The following is an 18,557-nucleotide window of genomic DNA, read 5'->3' as shown; positions in this document are numbered from 1 at the left end:
AGGCAAATACAGTTCCAGGGCCCCTCAAAGGTTTCAGACTCCAATAGTACCAACCCGCCAAGCAGTCTCCACTGATGTCCCTTACTCTCCCTGTCCAGGGGGGGCGGGCGGAGAGGGCGGGGGCGGGGGGCTCAGGTAGGCGTGGCCCCATTGACACCTTTCCCAGCCATGCGGAGGAAAGGAAGCGGGGCCGAAGGCTTGAGCGGACCGATGAGGGCGGCTCCGGTCACGCGTAGCCGGCGAGTGGACCAATGGGCGCGGGGGGGCGTGACCAGTACGTCCGGCTCCGAGCGTTTATAGCAAGTTGGAATGCGGCGCCCCGGCGCGCGCTCCGGGGCGGCTGAGAGTTCCCGTGCTGGCCGCGGGGCGTTTGTCCCGGATCTAGCTCTTCCCCCGCAGCCGGTACCCCTTTAGCCCTCGCTGCAGCTCGCGATGGAGTCCTTGGCTTTCCCCCGGTACCCTGGCCCTGCTCCCTCGGCCGCCGCGGCCCTGCCCGACGGGCTCAAGTCTCCCAAGCCCCTGATGAAGAAGCAGGCGGTAAAGCGGCACCACCACAAGCACAACCTGCGGCACCGCTACGAGTTCCTGGAGACCCTGGGCAAGGGCACCTACGGCAAAGTGAAGAAGGCGCGAGAGAGCTCGGGGCGCCTGGTGAGTGCAGCTCCCTCTCGAGGGCCGGGCCCGGCTGGCGGCTTGGGGCTGGAGCGGCGGACGTTGGGCCGGGGGCTAGTGCCTTGCTCCGGGGAGTGGCCCCATTCAGTCTTCGCCAAGTTGAAGTTGCATGGCGGGGGTATTGCAGATATGTCTGTCCATGATCGTAGGGACAATGGTCGTGGACCTGAGAACCCCAACAGTACCGACGGTATATGATGATGACCAATAAGTGAGGGAGTCGGACAGTTGTTTTAGGGTGCCTAGGAGACGAATAGTGTCCTGTTTTGGGATGAGAAGGCCTTCTAAAGAAGATGGGACTTAAGTTGGATTTCGCTTGGAACAGACTATCCAATAGAGTGAAATGGGAAGAGAAAGTAGAAGGCACCTGATCATAGTACGGGTTTAGTAAATGTGTGTGTGTGCATGAGATGTCCGGTTCTCAACTCAATTCTTTTAGTCTGGCAGCATACTACGGAGATCTACACGGGGGTAGGGCAGGAGCAGGATTGACACTTAGGCCCTTTCTATCTCTCAGAGTGAGTGAAGTTTCATTATGATAGGCTTTCTCTTCTGGGAAATGTGAAACCAGGCCCTGGTGCAAGGTCCACTGTGCCCCAGGATACCTTTGGCTTTGGGGCTGTTTTAGGAAGCTTTTGGTGTGTGTATATGGGAGTAGTAGTCTGTGGGACTTTGTGCAGTTTATCTCTGTACTCTCTCTCCTTCTGCAAAAACGGAGAAAACACAGCCTCCCACACAGGCTGCTATGAGGATTGAATGAGATGCAAATGTGAGTTTAAATTGTTCCTGACACGTAGAACCCACAGCTAGAACTGATATCGATATCTGGAAAGGCCAGTCCTGAAAGGATGGCAAGTTTGCCAAATGTTAGGTAGCAGTAGTTCTCAAACTTGAGTTTAATGTGCATAGGAATCACCTGGGTTCTTGTTTAAAATACTTATTCTCTGGTTCCACAACCAGAGGATTGATTTTGAAGGTCTAGAGTGGGCCAGATACTCTGTATTTTAAGAAGCCTGTCAGGGCAGGTGGTGTAGGGATTGTTTTGCCAAATACATGCATGTGTGTGGCTATGGTTTGCCCTATTGGTTATGGCTGCAGTCACCTCTCCAGATTGTTTGCTTTCGCAGCCAGTAGCTGGTTTGAATTCAGGAAGTCATTTCACTGGCAAAGGGGAGTGGATGCTGGAGAAAGGAGGTGGATTTATGGCCCGTCAATAGGACCGAGGATGTTTTTCCTGCTAATGCCTGGCATGGCCCCCAGTTGCCTGCTGCCAGGTTACAGCTATTGGGCAATCATATACTTCCTGGCTTTCTTTTTCTTTCTCTTTCTGTAAAGTGTGAAGCCTGGTGAGGCTCCAGACTTGAGACTGCTGGGCCCACACTTTGTCAGGGGCTTAGCTGAAAAATAACTGCTTATGGCTCCTGCCTCTGGTTGTGGGGCACATTGGGTTGGGAGTACTGGGGGACCCAGAAACGGGGGAAACTGAGATTGGAGTTTAGAGTCCCATCGGGCTCATGACCTGGGTCACTGCATGTGTGTGTGTGTGCCAGCTTGAGAAAGAGAGAGAGAGAGAGAGATCACATTGATTCTGGAATGAGATAAACCAGCTTTCAGTTTTCAAACCTCAGTGGCTGTAGGCAGGGATTCCAGCTCTTGTTACATCAGAACAGAGAGAATTTAGAAGGCACTCTCTGGCCTCATGCCTTTTGTTGTATGCAGGGAGCCAAGATCAGTAGGAATGGGATCCCTTCTGAACTTCCCTGATCCATAGACCACCCTATGCTTCTGCTAGAAACTTGCTCGGGGGTCTTCTTCCCACTTGAAGAGTAGCTACCTGATATGCTCATGATTTCTCAGTTTTGGAGAGGAGTCCTATTCCCCACCCCATCCCCATTCCTGCCTCTTCACTGTCCTCCCTGAAGAGAGACTGACCTGGTGCCTCAGGATCTGCAGTGGGAGAGAAGGATCTGGGAGCCATCTGAGACCTCCCTCAAAATGAACTGAGATTGCTGGTGGGAACTAAATTTGGAGGAAGACCTGCTGGGTTACTCCCATCCCAATTTTATCTCCCTTTCTAGCACATTTCCTATTCTGGGCCTGGCTAGATGAGATTATCAAAGGCCAGATGGGATTGTCTGGAGGGAAGGGCAGGTGGGCAGTCCTAATGGCTACTCCAGGAGGGCATCAAAGGAAAAACAAATATTTGCTCTGGATTTTCTAGTCTCCAAGCACATTCCTGGTATCCAAATGACATTTCCTCCTGTGACTCTTCCAGCTCCCTGACTACCCCTCCCCCTAAAGAGAAAAGCACCTGCTGGGGCCTGGGAATGGTGGAGTCCACCAAGGCCTTTGGGATGGTCTACATGGAAGTCATCTTCAAGGGATGCATGAGGAACATGAAGGGGGCCCAAGAGGAGTGTAATCTTGAGCAGGGGTGCTTCTGTCTCTTATATATATTAGACGGCTACATGTGATTTCAAACTGTTTGAAAATGACTGAGATGGTCCTATTCCTTCATTGACATAAGGGGAAATTTAGGCCCAGGGAGGGGAGGTGACTTACTCTGTGGCCGATTAGTGGCAACAAAGGCCCCTGAGTTGACCACCCCAGTCCTAGATGACTGATTACTGAGTCTTGGTCTGGGAGCTGGCCTTGAGTCGAGCCCAGGCTTGTCTCAGTGCATTGTCATTCCAACTCTGTTATAATGGGCTTGTTCAGAGGCCAACTGCCTTTCCCAGAGCTCCAGGCAGTGCCAAGAGCGGAGGAGTCACTGAGAACCAACTCCCACCCCCGCACACCCTGCCTCTCTTGAGGGATCCTGGGTGAATGACCTATACTACATTCCTGGTTTTTACCTCGTCAGGAAGGGGAAGGCTACTTAGCGCAGTCAGATTACAAGCGTTCAAATCTGGGCTCTTGTTCACCAGCTGTGTAACCTCTCTGTATCTCAGTTTCCTCATCCATAAAGCGTGGATTATAATAATTCCTATTTTGCAGTGTTCTCATAGGATTAAGTAAGATAGTATATGTAAAGTGCTGAGCATAAGCTGGCACCCACAGTGTTGTTATCCCAGCAAGGCTGGCTTTGACCCTGTCCTGGAGTGGAGGTACCCATCCTGGGTCTGTCCGGCCCTGAGCAGAAAATGGGTTTGCTCAGCTTCCTTAAGCCTAACCACTTTGGTCTCTGCTTTGTTCAAAATCCTAGTCTTCCGTTCAGCCCCTGCTCCAGAGAAGGCTTCCCACCAGGCCAGCTGCCGAAGGCCTCTTCTTCTTATGCCACCCTCCCTTGCTCCTCCTGCACCTGCCTGTTCAGCAGCAGGGAGGGAGGCTCCGGCTGCAGGCAACACTTGTCCTTGGGCTCTGGCCAAACCACACAAGAGGGCTGGGCAGGGAAGCACCTTGCCCAGCAATCTGGCAGAGTGGGCAGGAGGGTGGCAGGAAGGGGTGGACACAGCATGGAGTAGAGGGGACTCAGATTCCCCTTATTCCAGGAGCCCATTCCTCTCTCTGCCTGGTTCTCTGGCAGGCTTAGTGGGATGCTGAGCCCCCCCCCCCCCACAGGCCCATCCCCACTCTGCCCAGCCCATGACAGCACAGCCCAACCTCTCCTCCATTATCTAAATGGGTCATCCTCCAGCTCCTTGTCCCGCCTCCCAGATGGCAGCTGCCCTGTGAAAGGCCAGAGAGGAGTCAAGGATTTTGGCTCCAACTCCTAGTGATAGCTATGACCAGAGATGCCCAGCTTGCACCTTCCTTCTGGAGACCTGGAACCAAGACTTTTAAATCTTCCTTTTCTAAGACCTTTCTGCCATCTTCTGCTGAAATTAGATCATTCTTGATCTGAGTTTGGGGGTGGGAGACAGTGTTTAACCAATTGAGTCTCAGTTCCCATCTCTCCGGCATGTTTGTATATCTGTAAGTGGGATGGGAGTGGCTGGTAGTACTGCAGAGACTGGCCCAAGGCAGGATGTGGGGAATTCCCTTCTCCAGGGGTGGGAGACAGGGAGCTGAGGCAGAGCAGGGCATCTGCAAGGATGCTTTGTGTTCTGAGATGGCAGCTTCTCCAGGCCTCATTCCTCCATCTTGGATCCTGACTTTGCCTTGATATGGCAGGGAATCTTGGAAGAGTCAGTGCACCTTTATGGACTTCTGTGTTTGCCATTTGCAAAGTGGGATAGGGAATTAGCCCTGCTTCCTTTCCAACATGCATAGCAGCAGGGGTTAGAAATCACTGGGCCAGTATCAATAGGGATTTTGCTCAGGCCCGTTAACATAAATCTAGCATGAATCTAGCATGCGGCCTCTGAACAAGCCCATTATAACAATCCTTGGCTACAGCCTTCCTGGTGTAATAGCAGGTGACCCATTTCTGAAGATTTTAGCATTGCGACAACATTTGGAAGGGAGCTTAGAGATCCTGATGTGCAAATTTGTGAATGGTTCCTTTCTTTCTGGCCTTTGCTCAAACCTCTCTCTCTGCCTGGAGTGCCCCTGTTGCCCTTCTTTGACTTGGCAAACCCCACACGTCCTTCAAGATCTAAAACAAACTTTTTTCCCACAGGTGGTTTTCCCTGCTGCTCTAGGCAAAAAAAGCTCTCTCTGCTTCTGGAGCCCCTCACAGGCAGGAACCTCAACTGATGTGCTTGTCATACTAGACTGGAGTTGATTTAATTGTCACTCCTGGACTGAGGGCCTTGGCATAGGGGCTGTCCTAACACCTAGCATAACACATAGTAGGTGTCCAGCAGATGTTTGAAGAATAAATGCCCTTTCGTGTTTCAGGTGAAGACTTTAAAACCAGCCAGACCAGATAACCGGATGACTTAAGTGACTTGTCTTGAATTGCATCGCTCCATAGGGACAAATGAGGATGAGCAGCCTGGGCTCACTCCACAGACCTGGTGTTCACATTTACACAATCATACGTTGCTGTGCCTGGGTGGTTGTGCCCTCTCTGAGTGCAGTATCCATATGTTATCTAATCTTGGGTACTTTGGGGAGTAAAAAGGGCACTATTAATAATTATACTGAGATGAACCAGGATTTTCTCTGGGCATGTGGTTGTCCTACCTCTGGCTGGTTCCTCCTTGGCTCTAATCAATATATTTTTATTGTAGAGAATGGTTGCTCAACTCTCTTGCAGATGAAAACAAAGTTCTCTCAAAATTAGTCCTTGTAACAGAGGTCGACTCTCCTCCCATGCCTGGGCACTGGTCCTATCAGTCAGGGATCAGCCCAGTGACTTACTTAATAAATATCTATTTGCGATTTGTGTTCACCAGCAATTATGGAGTGTGGAGCTCTGTCTGGGCCTGTTGCTATATCTAATTTACTTTGACAGGCCAGCCAGCAGGTAGCTAGGGGCCTATTGCATGGGTCTGAAATAGGTTGGGGAACAGTGGTCCAGCCCCACCAAGGTAGTGACACATCACTCTTTTTGTCTGTTACGTGCTTAGGGACTGATAGAGGCCTGACGCCATAATTTGTTTCCTTCCTAGGAAGTGCCAGCCGAGCTGTGCTCTCTTAAGACCTAATGTGGATAACTAAAGGGTCTTTGACTCAGCCCCTGAGGCTAGAGCACAAGCTTGCAGGAGGATGGAGTTGTTCATTCAGGGTTAATAATTCTGATTTAGACTCATAGGCTTCCAAAGTTGAAAGAGATGGATTTGGGGTTTGACTTGTTACCCTCTATCCATGCAGGGTCTTCTATCACCACTCAGACACCCCTATTTTGGAGGTACCTCATTTCTTTTAGGCCTAGGATGTTTCTCTCATTTTTGTATGTATTTGTGTATACACAATCACACATCCAAGATGTACCTAGTTTTTGTATATGTGTGCATCTTAAGTTCTCAAATAGCTGTTTCATTAGATATGTGATTTGTATTTTGTGGTCCTTTATCTAAAGAGCTCACAGCACTTTATCTGTTGTCTGATTTTTAAAATGAAGAATTTTAGAGAGAGAACTAGTCCATAAAATCTTTCCTGCACAGAGAGAAAAGGGGTGTGGAGAGAGGCGTATGCGGGGACATTGCTGCAGGCTGAATCCTCAGAGACCAAGGAGAATTCCAGCCCTTTCCTCCCCATCCCACCCACGTCCAATCCTAAACCAGAGATTTTTCTGCTCAGCTCATGAGGATGGTTTGGAGAAGAGGCGGGCGGAGGGGCGCGGGGCGTGAATGAAGAGGGCACCTGCAGCTGCTGTGTGGGCCTCCTCAGTATCCTGGGGGGAGACTCCATGGTGACCGTCCCTCCAGCTGCCATTGGCCTCCCTGCTCAGGGAGGGCAGAGAGCTGGGCCTCCCCTCTTTCAGGGAGGCAGCTCTGGGGGAGGAGCAGGGCGGAGGGCACGCCCTCCCTGCCCGTTGCCGGGGTGACCGGGCCCTGGGCTCTGGGAGCAGCTCCTCTTACGGATTACGCTGTTCCGCTGTTCCGCATTCTTGTCTGCTGCGCCTGTGAGCGGGAAGCCATTATCTGCCTCCAGAGCCCTGTGAAAGGGTGGATTAGAGGCCCCTCCCTTCCAGCAGTGGTTTCCTTTTTTCTGTTTCCTTCTGAACCTTGAGGAGAGGCCAGCACTCTTGGGGAATTGAATGAGGAGCTGTTTATCTCAGTCTGCACCTTCAGATTTTTCATAACTTGCCCGTCTCCCATGAAGAGGAAGTCTTGTCCTTACCATTTGTGTCCTAGATAGAACTTGACAGGAACTGACCGGCCTTGTGACACCCCACCCCTGCCCAGCACCTGATGCCAGCAATGCAGCCTCGTGGCATTTGTATGGCTCATCTCACAGAATCAGAGCAGGAAAGCACCTCACACATCTTCATTGAGCCTGTTTGTTTCATAGAAAAGAAAACCGAGGCTCTGAGAGGGGAGTGGGACTTACCCTTGGGGACAGTGACAGAGGCAGGAGGAGAACCAGGTCCCCTGACTCCCCAGGCAGTATCTTCTGCACACGCCACACTCACATGCCACCTGCTCTGTTCTTCTCCCCTTTCTGTCACCAAGGTCCTGAGTGGGATGGAGCAGTTCGCTTAACTGACATCTTGGCAGCTCTTTCTTCATTTCCTCTTGCCTCACTCTTGGAGGGTTTAATCCTTATGTGGTATTTTCACCTTTACAGATAAGATAACAAAGCCCAGAGGACTCTATAAAAGTCCAGTTGTTTGTTTACTTGTTGCTGGGAGAGGAATGTTCCTTACCTAGACTGAAGAGACTGGTGGTTTTTTTTGACAATTTTTTTTTTTTTGTATGTGTGGCAAAATATATGTAACATAAAATTCTCTACTTTAACCATTTTAAGTGTACAGTTCAGTGACATTAAGTATATTCACAATGTCATGTTGCCATCCCCACTCCGCATTTCTAAAATCTTTTCCTCACCCCAGACAGAAGCTCTATGCGCATCGAGCAGTAACTCCCATCCTGCCACCCTCGCCCCTGCCTCCCCCCTCCTCCCCCCTCCTCCGGCGACCGCTTCTGCCTTATGCGTTTTCCTATTCCGGTTCCCTTGTATAGTGAGACTTGTGCACATTTGTCCTTGCACGTCTTCCTTATTTCACTTAGTATAATGTTTTCAAGGTTCATCCACGTCTGTGCCAGTTAGTGACAGTATGACTTTGAGCAGATCATTTAACCTCTCTGGGTACCAGTTTCCTCACCTGTAAATAGGAATGGTGATACTTTCTGTGCCCACCTCCCAGGGCTGTCGTGAGGGCCAGTTTATTTACTAAAGCAATGAACGCTTATTCGGTGCTCGCTGTGTGCCAGGCACTATGCTCAGCGTCAGGGATCAAATGGTGAGCAAATCCTTGCGCTCATGGCATAGTACGGGAAATTTGCTTTGTAAATCATAAAGTGTTGGCCTTCCAAATGCAGGTCATTACCTTCCTTGTTCACCTGTAGCTCTTATTCCTTCCTGCTGACACGCACTACACCTAACCCAGCTGAGAACCTGCTCTAGAGAAGATGTTCTCCAGCCTCTCTGCCACCTTCCCTGGTGAAGGATGAAGTGGCTTCTCAGTGCATCCTGCAGCTTTTGCAGAGTCAGGACTTTGAGAGTATCCTCAGGGACACCTGTACCTGCCAGACCTTCCTCCTCACTCTCCTGCGTTCTCTGTTCCCAGGTGGCCATCAAGTCGATCCGGAAAGACAAAATCAAAGATGAACAAGATCTGATGCACATTCGACGAGAGATTGAGATCATGTCATCACTCAACCACCCCCATATAATTGCCATCCATGAAGGTACAGAGGCGGGCCATTTGAAGCTCAGAGTGTATACGTGCATGTGCGTGCGTGCGTGCGTGCGTGTGTGTGTGTGTGTAGAGGCAGTCAGAACAGATGATACAAAGAAATGATACACAGGCTTTCAAGTTGGGAAAAAGCTGGATTTGAAACCCAGCAACTACTTCAACTAGTGTCTGGGTGGAATAACCCTACCTGTGTCACAGGGTAGTTGTAAAGATCAAATTAAATGTCACCAAGTACTCAGCTCATGGGAGGAACTCAACAGATTGTAGGCTCTTTGGTTATTATTGTTAGGCTTTCCATACTTGAACATGACCTCTCCACCCCAGTGAGACCCTCAGCGATATGGGAAGGCTGAAACATACATAGACCTGCACCTGTCTCAGGGGCGTGGGTGTTATTCTTTATATGTCCCAAGAGCCAGGCTTCCTAGAGTCTGCCTTGTACTCTGAATCATTCCGGCCGTGGGGCTGACTCCCACCTCTCCTCATCTCCTTCAGCCGCTTCTTGCTCTGACATCAATGCTGGGTTTCCACTCCAGCTGCCCTGTTCCCTGTGACCCAGACAACAGGATGAGCAAGAGAGGGTGACGAGGGAAACAGCACCCTCCCACGCACACCTGTCTGCTTTCAGCCTTTACATAATTATCAGTTAGATGCGAAATAAGGGACAACGGCCGCAGGAGGGAGGAAAGGGAGCCTGTGGCTTTGCCCCCTATCTGAATATTCCCGGTGAGGAGCAGGAGAGGAGTCTTCTCTCCTGTTCGTAGGAAGACTAAGGGCAGAGCCACTGACATAGCCTCACGGCCTGAGCCTGTCCCTCAAGGAGCCCAAGTAAGCAGCTAAGAAAGTTAATTGTACCTTGTGCATTTCCCCCAGGGAAGAGTGAGCAGATGACAGAGTATTGGTGGTTGGGGGAGGGGAGCGGTATACGAATGAGTGAGTGAATTCTCCTCCATACCTATATCCCAGCCAGGCCCAGCAACTTAGTTTTGAAACTCAAGATTGACTTCTCCTTCAGATTTAGCAGACGTAGGACCGTCACAGTTACCGTGTGTTTGGCAGGGCTCCCCCAGTTCCATTCCCATCTGTCACAGCCTTCAGGAGATGTGGACTGGGTAGGTGGGGAAACTGACCTCTAACCTAGCTTCTGTCCAGAATGTGCTGGCTCTTGGCACAAAGGCTGCAAAGATATGGAGAACCACAGGGGTGGAGGCGCAGCTCGGCAACCCCCAGGAGGCAAAGCCACCATGCATCAGGGCCACTTACTCACTGTCCCCTAGGGAAAAGCTCAGTCCTCCTGGCCATGTATCCAACTGCCTGGGACCTGGGACTCCTACTGGGAGAAGCTGCCTTGCTCAGCTCCTTCTCACAGGCCAGACAGCAGCAGCTCTGGGGCTGGCTGAGCAAGCCAAACTCCTAGGACCCGTTTGACACAAAGACGTGATGTCAGGGGCATACGTGTTCTGACATATACTCAGCCGAAGGGCCAGTTTGGTGAACCAGTCATTCCCTGCCTTTTTAGAGGGCTGGAGCCAGGACAAGGCCTGAGGTGTCAAGAGGGCCCCTCCTACACATGTTGATGAGCCAGCTAAGGCAGGCTGACTGCCAGGAGCCCAACCAGTGAATTAATTACCAAATGTTTATTGATTGCTTCTGTAGACAAGGCCCTGGCAGTTGTCTGGGCAAGAAGTCGAAGATATTGGAAGAGATGAATGTCTCTGCTCTCTATGGTACTTTATGGTCTACAAACCACTCGATGTACTTTTATCCCTCTTCTGATCTTTAAGGCAGGCACTTTATGGGCATTATTAGTCAAGTATAAATATGAGGACACTGATAATAAACATAACAGTAGATGCCATTTACTGAGTGCTTGCTCAGCCAGCCCCAGAGTTCTCACTGACTCTGTCTAGTTCTCACCCCAGCCCTAAGAGTTTGCCATCATTATCTCACCCCTCAAATGAGGTAACTGAGAAATGCTGGTTGAATAACTTGCCAGGGTCACCCAGCTAATAAGTGATGGGGCCAGGATTCAAACCCAAATCTGCGTTCTTCCTGATGGATCTAGAAGAGATTTGCCCAAGAGTATGAGGCAAAAAAACACCAAATCCTGAACCAGAGAGCCTACCTTTCATTCTCCTCCAGTGATGCCACTGCCTTCCTGGGAATTTGCAGGGTAGTTTTAAGAATCCTCCAAAGCCTGAACTTCCAAAGAGAGGGAGGGTGAGCCAGTTCCCTGGGTCTTAACTCGTTGCTCCTGGAAGATTTGAGAGCTTCCAAGGCCCTTCACTCTCCTGTCCCATTAGCAGACATTCCTTGAGGGAGGTCCTGCTTGGTCTAGGTCCAGGGAGAGACCAGTGGACCCCAGTAGGGGAGCAGTGTACTCTGGTGGGGCCTGATGTCCTGCTTTGCTGTGCCCCAGTGTTTGAGAACAGCAGCAAGATTGTGATCGTCATGGAGTATGCCAGCCGGGGTGACCTGTATGACTACATCAGTGAGCGGCAGCGGCTCAGTGAGCGTGACGCCCGCCATTTCTTCCGGCAGATCGTCTCTGCCGTGCACTACTGCCACCAGGTGAGCCGCTACCTGCCCAGCCCTGTCCTCAGGGGCGGTCCCAGGCTCCCGGACTGGTTTGAGCCAAAGAGATTCCATGACTTGTCCGGGATCGCACGGGGAGACACAGCAGAGGCAAGAGTCGATTCTGGACCCTCAGCCTAGGGAATGTGGTGTCTGGCTCTGAGTCCCTTTGCCTGGGGCGGTAGAGCCTGTGATTTATTACACTTTGTACCAATAAAGATGGACATTCCCAGCATACCTGTACTTCCCCAACCCGGTCCCCTTCGTGTTTACCTCCCTTTCCAGACTAGGCTCTCATGCCCTTCCCTCCCTGGTGACCTTCCTCTGACCTTCCTCCCTCCCTCTTTCAGAACGGTGTTGTCCACCGGGACCTCAAGCTGGAGAACATCCTCCTAGATGCCAGTGGAAATATCAAGGTGAGCCCCACTTTTTGTTTCTAGCCGCTCTCCCATTCCTCCCCAGCCTTTCTGCACTATCCCTAGCCGAGTATCTCTAAGCCCTTAGAGGGTTCCAGAGGATTCAAGCAAATCCCACCAGACTTATGTGTTGGTTCCTATCTGATTATATGTATGGAAAACTGAGGCCTCAAGATCAGGGGTGACTTGCACAAGGTCCCATGGCTAGCTAGAAGCTGAGCCTGGGCTAGAACCAAGGTCTTGACTCCTCCACCAGTGCTCTTGATGTCACAAAGCTGACAGGAGTCAAGGTCTAGGGTTGGCTTTTGCTCACAACCTTGGGACTGACAGGGAGAAGGCCATGGCCTGAGTTCTTCCCACTTGCGTGTACACACGAACGTGCACGCACGCACACGTGAACACTTTAATCTGCTTCAATTAGGTAGACCTTTGGCACCTTTCCCCAAAGACCAAGCTTTCCAGCTCCTGCTTCCTGCTTCTTGCAGCTGCTGACTTCCCATGCTAAGTAGTTAAGTTTCGGTCTGAGAAATGCATGTTGATGAGATAAACTCAGATCTCAGAGCCGGAATGGGGAGAGGGTCAGACTGGCCCCTGAAGGTGCCTAAGAGGGCTCTGACTGCACTTGGACCCTTCCCAGAATCTTCCTGAATGGAGGACAAAGCCTCTTCTCCTGTGGCCTCCGACCTGTGCCCTGAGGCATATTGGCACTGAGTTCATTCTCCTTTCTCAGCCAATTCCCAGAGTAGGTGGGGCTTGCTTTGATGCTATGGGGGTTGGGGGCAGAACCAATAAACCCTCACAACTCAGACAGGCAGTAATTCTCCCATCCACACCAATCGTCTGCCTCATTATGGGTTTCAACTGGTAACAGCTTGATAAGAGGCCAATAAAACCATAAACAAAGGAGTCAGAGTTTCGTAAACAGCCCCTCCCCACCCTGGGCACATAAGACCCTCTGCTGGGAGCGAAGAGGTCAGGATCAGGCAAGGCACTAGCCTCAGCCTCTATCTGAGGATAAGTGGGATGGGGTTTCTCTAGGGAGCAAGAGAAGGGCTTGCAGCCGCAGAAGACCTCAGTATCAGGTGGCTCAAGGAATCCTATAATAGGTTCCTTCTCCTGGGTTATAATCACAATCATGACCTTTGTTCTGCCCTCATCATTGCTTCTCATCCATTCTGGGCTGACCCCATGTTCCCGCCCAGGTGTAGACACAGATGAGCCTTTGCTAGGAAAGGCAGCCCAGCCTTGCACGATTATTCAGTGCTGGAAAGGCTTGCTTCAGAGGGCCATGGCACTGGCATCAGATGTCGATTCTTGCCCTCCATCTGGTAGACCTTCCCACTGAGTCCCATGCATGAGTCATATCTGTGCTAGGAACTGCAAGCGGGGTGGGCAGTAGGTCAGTATGGGGAACATATTGATATAGAGACAGAACGGATGAATGGGGCGACAGCGAGCCACCGGAAACTGTAGGACTTTGCGGGAGAAGGAGGTCTTAGGGCAATGGAGGGCTTTCCAGAGAAGGTGGACTTGCCGGATCAAGAGGTTGTGCGTAGGCAGGAGAACGCATAGCTGGAGTGGAGTACAACATGAGTACAGGGGCCTGGGGGAACAGTGAGGACCCTGGAGCCCCCACACACCTCTCCCTAATGCTCCTCATTGACATACCTCTGCAGCTTCCAGGGCCTGAGCTGTGTTGGCAGTGCCCAGTGTGGTGGCGGGGGTCATGGGCACCCCTTTCTCTTACTGGGGCCTGGAGAGGGGCAGTCTGAGAGCTACAAAAAACCCAGGCCTTCACATGACCATGTATGACCCATTCCTGCAGATTGCTGACTTTGGCCTCTCCAACCTCTACCACCAAGGCAAGTTCCTGCAGACATTCTGCGGGAGCCCCCTCTACGCCTCGCCCGAGATCGTCAATGGGAAGCCCTACACGGGCCCAGAGGTAAGTGTCCGCCCTCCGCTGCCGGCCTGCCTCAGCTGTTTCCTGTGACTTTAGCTCCTGTGAGATAGGTGGGCTGGTTTCCTAGTTACTGCCTTTCTCAGAGCATATAACTCAGCCCCCCTACCTCCCAGGTTAGTGACATGCCAGGTCTCTAGCTAAGAGTGGAAAACTGGAACAAGAACTTAAGTCTCCTGACCCTCAGTCTAGTTCTGTGCCCCTCACCTTCCTAGTTCCCGTCACCTTCCCCGGCACCCAGCCAGCCACCCACTCATGGCCCCGCAGGGGTGACCTCGCCGTGGCTCTTGTGTTGGCGGCACCCCCCCTCCCAAGAGGACTGACAACACCTGCCTCCGTGAGCCTCAGTCCCTCCCGCAGCGTCACCCCTCTGCTCCTGGCTACCAGAGGAAGGTGGTTCTCAGATGCGCTGGCCTCTGAGTTCTCTGACGTGTACCCCTTTTATTCTGATACAGAAGTGAGGCCGGAAGCCCCCCAGCCTGTGGCATGTGGGCATCCTTGCTGATCCCCCCTCTCTCTTTCTCAGGTGGACAGCTGGTCCCTGGGTGTTCTCCTCTACATCCTGGTGCATGGCAGCATGCCCTTTGACGGGCAGGACCATAAGACGCTAGTGAAACAGATCAGCAACGGGGCCTACCGGGAGCCACCCAAACCCTCTGGTGAGTGAGGGGTGTTCTTATCCGGGTCCGGCTGTCCTAAGCGAATTCCTGAGGCAAGAGTTAAACAGTGGCAGTAGGGTGAAGAGGACAATCCACCATGGATGAGAGTGCCCTCAAGCCACCATCTGCTGTCACCTCTGCCTGCAGTGTCTGTGACCTGAGGACAGAGGGGATATCTTTTCCTTCCCATGTGGGCATACTTTATTATACTTGGAAAGTGCTTCCTCAGGTCTGACTTAGATCCCCTTTGCTACAATTGTCTTACTTCCTACTGCCTTTGTCCTTATCCTTAGAAATCTTTTTGTCCTTTACCTATAAAGTAGAAGTCAAGAAGGGTATGAGATCCTTGGTTTACTCTTGAGCGTAGTCCACGCCCTCAGAGGGTTGCATTTCAGTGGGGAGAAGGAAGATACCCACTAACGTACAGCGAGGCTAATGAAGTGGCCGGAGTCCTGAGGGGCGTGGGATGGAAGAGGAAATTAGCAAAGTCCATCCAGGAAAGCTGGGCCTGGGCCTGGCCGGAGCGTGTGTATAGCCCTAGGTGGGGGTGGACGTATCTGACACAGAAGTGAGCCGTGTCTTAGCACAGGTGGAAATAAGCCAGCGAGAGGGGACTGTGGGTTCCCGTTCTCATGGCTGCCAATCTGAAGCTCCTTGTCTTTTGTCTTTAGATGCCTGTGGCCTGATCCGGTGGCTGTTAATGGTGAACCCCACCCGCCGGGCCACCCTGGAGGATGTGGCCAGTCACTGGTGGGTTAACTGGGGCTATGCCACCTGTGTGGGAGAGCAGGAGGCAGGGCGCCCGGGCAGCGACTCTGGCCGGGCCTCCATGGCTGACTGGCTCCGGCGGTCCTCCCGCCCCCTCCTGGAGAACGGGGCCAAGGTATGCAGCTTCTTCAAGCAGCACACGCCTGGAAGTGGGAGCATGGCCTCCGGCCTGGAGCGCCAGCATTCACTCAAGAAGTCCCGCAAAGAGAATGACATGGCTCAGTCTCTCCAGGGAGACCTGACTGACGACACCTCCACTCGCCCTAGCAAGGGCAACCTCAAGCTACCAAAGGGCATTCTCAAGAAGAAGGCGTCTGCCTCCTCGGAGTGGGCAAGGGAGGACTCTGTGCTCAGCCCGATCCCTGCAAGCCCGAGACACCCTGCCCCCCTGCTCCCCAAGAAGGGCATCCTCAAGAAGTCTCGGCAGCGGGAATCCGGCTACTACTCCTCTCCTGAGCCCAGCGAGTCTGGGGAGCTCTTGGATGCAGGAGACGTGTTTATGAGTGAGGACTCCTTGGAGCAGCAGCCCCCACAGGCCTCAGGGCTGCTCCTCCGTCGCAAGGGCATCCTCAAACACAATGGCAAGTTCTCCCGCACAACCCTGGAACTTGCAGCCCCCACCACCTTCGGCTCCTTGAATGAATTGGCCTCACCTTGCCCTGCATCCCGGGCTAGCCGCCCCTCGGGGGCTGTGAGTGAGGACAGCATCCTGTCCTCTGAGTCCTTTGACCAGCTGGACTTGCCCGACTGGCTTTCCGAGCCCCCTCTGCGGGGCTGTGTGTCTGTGGACAACCTCATGGGGCTTGAGGAACCTCCTGCAGAGGGCCCCCGAAGCAGGGGCCTGAGGCGCTGGCGGCAGGACTCCCTGGGGGAAAGCTGCTTTTCCCTGAGGGACTGCCAGGAGGTAACTGAGGCCTACCGACAGGCACTAGGGGTCTCTTCAAAGCTCAGCTGAGGATGAGGGGCATCGCCTCGCCTGGGCAACTCTAAGATGTACCCAGAAACACCCCGAGGGGAGACCGCTTTCTCCCCTGCCTCCCAGAGTCAGCATCCTAGCCCAAAAGGGTGAGCTGTTTTGCAGTTAGGCCCTGGGGGGGTGCCAGATGTGGGAAATGAGTAAGTGAAATGTATCGAGGGTTCAGTGTCTTCAGCCCTGGCAAACTAAGAAGATAGTAGAGGGGAAAAGAGTAGAGAAGTAGAGGAGAAAGCCCACGGCCAAGTCCGGGTTTTCTGTTTCGTGTACACATGGTAGGACCACAGAAATCTGGAAAGGGCACTCGTATCAGTACCCATCTCCCTCATTGCAATGAGTACATTCTGTGCACGCTGCCTTCCTGCCAAGGTGGGGATGGAAACTTCTCATACACATTCCCATCCCCGCCAGGCACTGAAACTGGAATGTGGAACCGCCTCATGTGCCCAGGGCATCCTGGGAACGAACGCGCTCCTAGAATGTGTCCTTTCTTATTTCTCCCAGCAGTTTAAGAGAACACAACCTCTGTTTCCTCAAAGGTTCTCTCTCCTTTCCCATCCTCCAAACCTGGCCCAGGCCTCCTGGAGTTGCTGCTATGAATCTAAAAGACTTGAAAAGGCTCAGGCTGCTACTGGACTTCATCTCAAGGGGCCCAGACCCCCACTTTGAACCTCAAAGACTCTGAACTTCTCTGGCCTCCAAGCTGCTCCTGCTACTGAGAATGGGTGTGTCCATTTCTCTGGGCTTTTGGGACCCTAGAGTGTCCTATTTATGTTTTCAGTTCTGTGTTTTTAAAAAAGTGAATCTTACTATTTTCAATAATGTGAATACTATGTTCTGGAAGGTCAACTATGGTATCTAACTTTTGTATACAGAGATATTTTTACAATGATTCCTGACTGATCATGGGGGAGGGGGGAATGAATCCACATGTCCTGTTGCACTATTCAGAGGGGGTCTCTGGCTCCCTCATCCACACTCTGACTCTGTCTACCTGATGGTCCATCTTCCCTTCTCTGTGGCCAGAAAGAACCACCCCATTAAAAACCAGAACAGTGATTGAAAATAGCGTCTGTTGTTGTCTTTTAGGAGGTGGGGCGCAGGTCTTTGAGGCTTCTCTTAACACCTCCTGGGGGTGGGAAATAGAGAACCTGCTTAATAAAAACAAAACACGACAATAAAAAACCCAGCTCTTTTTAGCTTCATCAGCGGTTCGGCCCTCTTTAGCACACTGGTGGGAGAGCCCTGGGCTGGGGGTCGCAGTTTGCTTTTCCAGCCTTTGGCACTAAAGGAAGAACTGGGCTTGGCAGTTTGTACAGCCCCGCCCCCAACCTTCTATCCGTCTTCTCCCACCCATCCCCCATTCAGCTTTGTCCCCTGCTGCTTGAAGACACCCCCACTGCCTTTATTCTCTCCTTCCAAAGAAATTCCCTTTCCTCAGTGCTGGGCAGCTGCTCTGGCTCCGCCCTCAATGCCTGACCCCTAGAGAAATAAAGAATGCTTGGAATGCCCCCCCTTGAAGGCCATCCTCAACCCCCAGCAGAACATTCCCCACCCGCTGGCCTGCTCCTTTGAGAAAATGCGCTCCTAGGGCTGAGATTAAAGGGAGAGTAAGGACAAAGTGCGAGCAAGCAGCTGGCCGGCTCCGGCTTCAAGCAGACTCCTCCCCAATGGCCAACCCACTTCTGGTGTTCACAGGACCCCAAACATCCCAGTCCTGGCTCCCACTCCACAGCACACCTGTCCCTGGAGGGTGGGGCCTCTGGAACTTTCCTTCCCATCACTGTATCCAGGGAGCTGGGAAAGTTGCTGAGACTGGGAAAGAAGTAGGGTGTTTAGGCAACTATGGGGTCGAGTTGCAAGAGCAAACAAATTGCTCAGGCTACAACTGGGGTATTTCAGTCTGATATTTTTTGGGTCCCACTGAGTGCTGGCGCTCTGGCTGGACTGTATGGAGCCCGGGAAAATATAAGGGAGGGTCTTTACCCTCAGGAAGCTTAGCGGTCAGCTGTGGAGTTGGCTAGTCCTATTCAGCTCAGGAATCCAGCTCTATTGTATGCTAAGCTCTGTGTAAGACAGAGATAATTGCTATGTCTGGTGCAACACATATGATCTTAGCCTCAAGGAGGCTGAAGACTGGATGGCAGTGTATCGTGCATAAAAATAAGTAAAATTCAACAGAGAAATTATCATCAGTTTAGATAATGTAGGAGTATGGATGAGGAATTGCAACTTAGGAGATAATAATAAGGGCTACCATTAATTAAATGCTTATGTATCAAGC

At 52.0% G+C, this 18,557-nt stretch overlaps 1 protein-coding gene across 1 annotated transcript; it reads left to right on the top strand.

Annotated features, from left to right (window-relative positions):
• The first annotated feature begins 313 nt into the window (after positions 1–313).
• NUAK2 (NUAK family kinase 2) lies at positions 314–17,339 on the top strand. The gene is made up of 7 exons (XM_016140613.2): positions 314–651; positions 8,795–8,915; positions 11,343–11,494; positions 11,848–11,913; positions 13,739–13,858; positions 14,400–14,532; positions 15,204–17,339. The coding sequence occupies exons 1-7, from the start codon at positions 433–435 to the stop codon at positions 16,253–16,255; spliced, it is 1,863 nt and encodes a 620-aa protein (XP_015996099.2). The 5' UTR covers positions 314–432; the 3' UTR covers positions 16,256–17,339.
• The last annotated feature ends 1,218 nt before the right edge of the window (positions 17,340–18,557 follow it).

This window comes from Rousettus aegyptiacus, unplaced genomic scaffold, assembly GCF_014176215.1.
Source record: "Rousettus aegyptiacus isolate mRouAeg1 unplaced genomic scaffold, mRouAeg1.p scaffold_m13_p_17, whole genome shotgun sequence".
Classification (NCBI taxonomy): domain Eukaryota; kingdom Metazoa; phylum Chordata; class Mammalia; order Chiroptera; family Pteropodidae; genus Rousettus; species Rousettus aegyptiacus.
Note: the sequence above shows the minus strand (reverse complement) of the source record. Positions and strands in the feature narration are given on the sequence as shown.

What these genes read in the sequence shown, in the direction of transcription:
- NUAK2 (XM_016140613.2), top strand. Translation starts at nt 433, where the DNA reads ATGGAGTCCTTGGCTTTCCCCCGGTACCCTGGCCCTGCTCCCTCGGCC. An exon ending in ATGCCAGTGGAAATATCAAG is followed by an intron (nt 11,914 to 13,738) that starts GTGAGCCCCACT and finishes CCATTCCTGCAG; the next exon opens with ATTGCTGACTTTGGCCTCTC. An exon ending in AGCCCTACACGGGCCCAGAG is followed by an intron (nt 13,859 to 14,399) that starts GTAAGTGTCCGC and finishes TCTCTTTCTCAG; the next exon opens with GTGGACAGCTGGTCCCTGGG.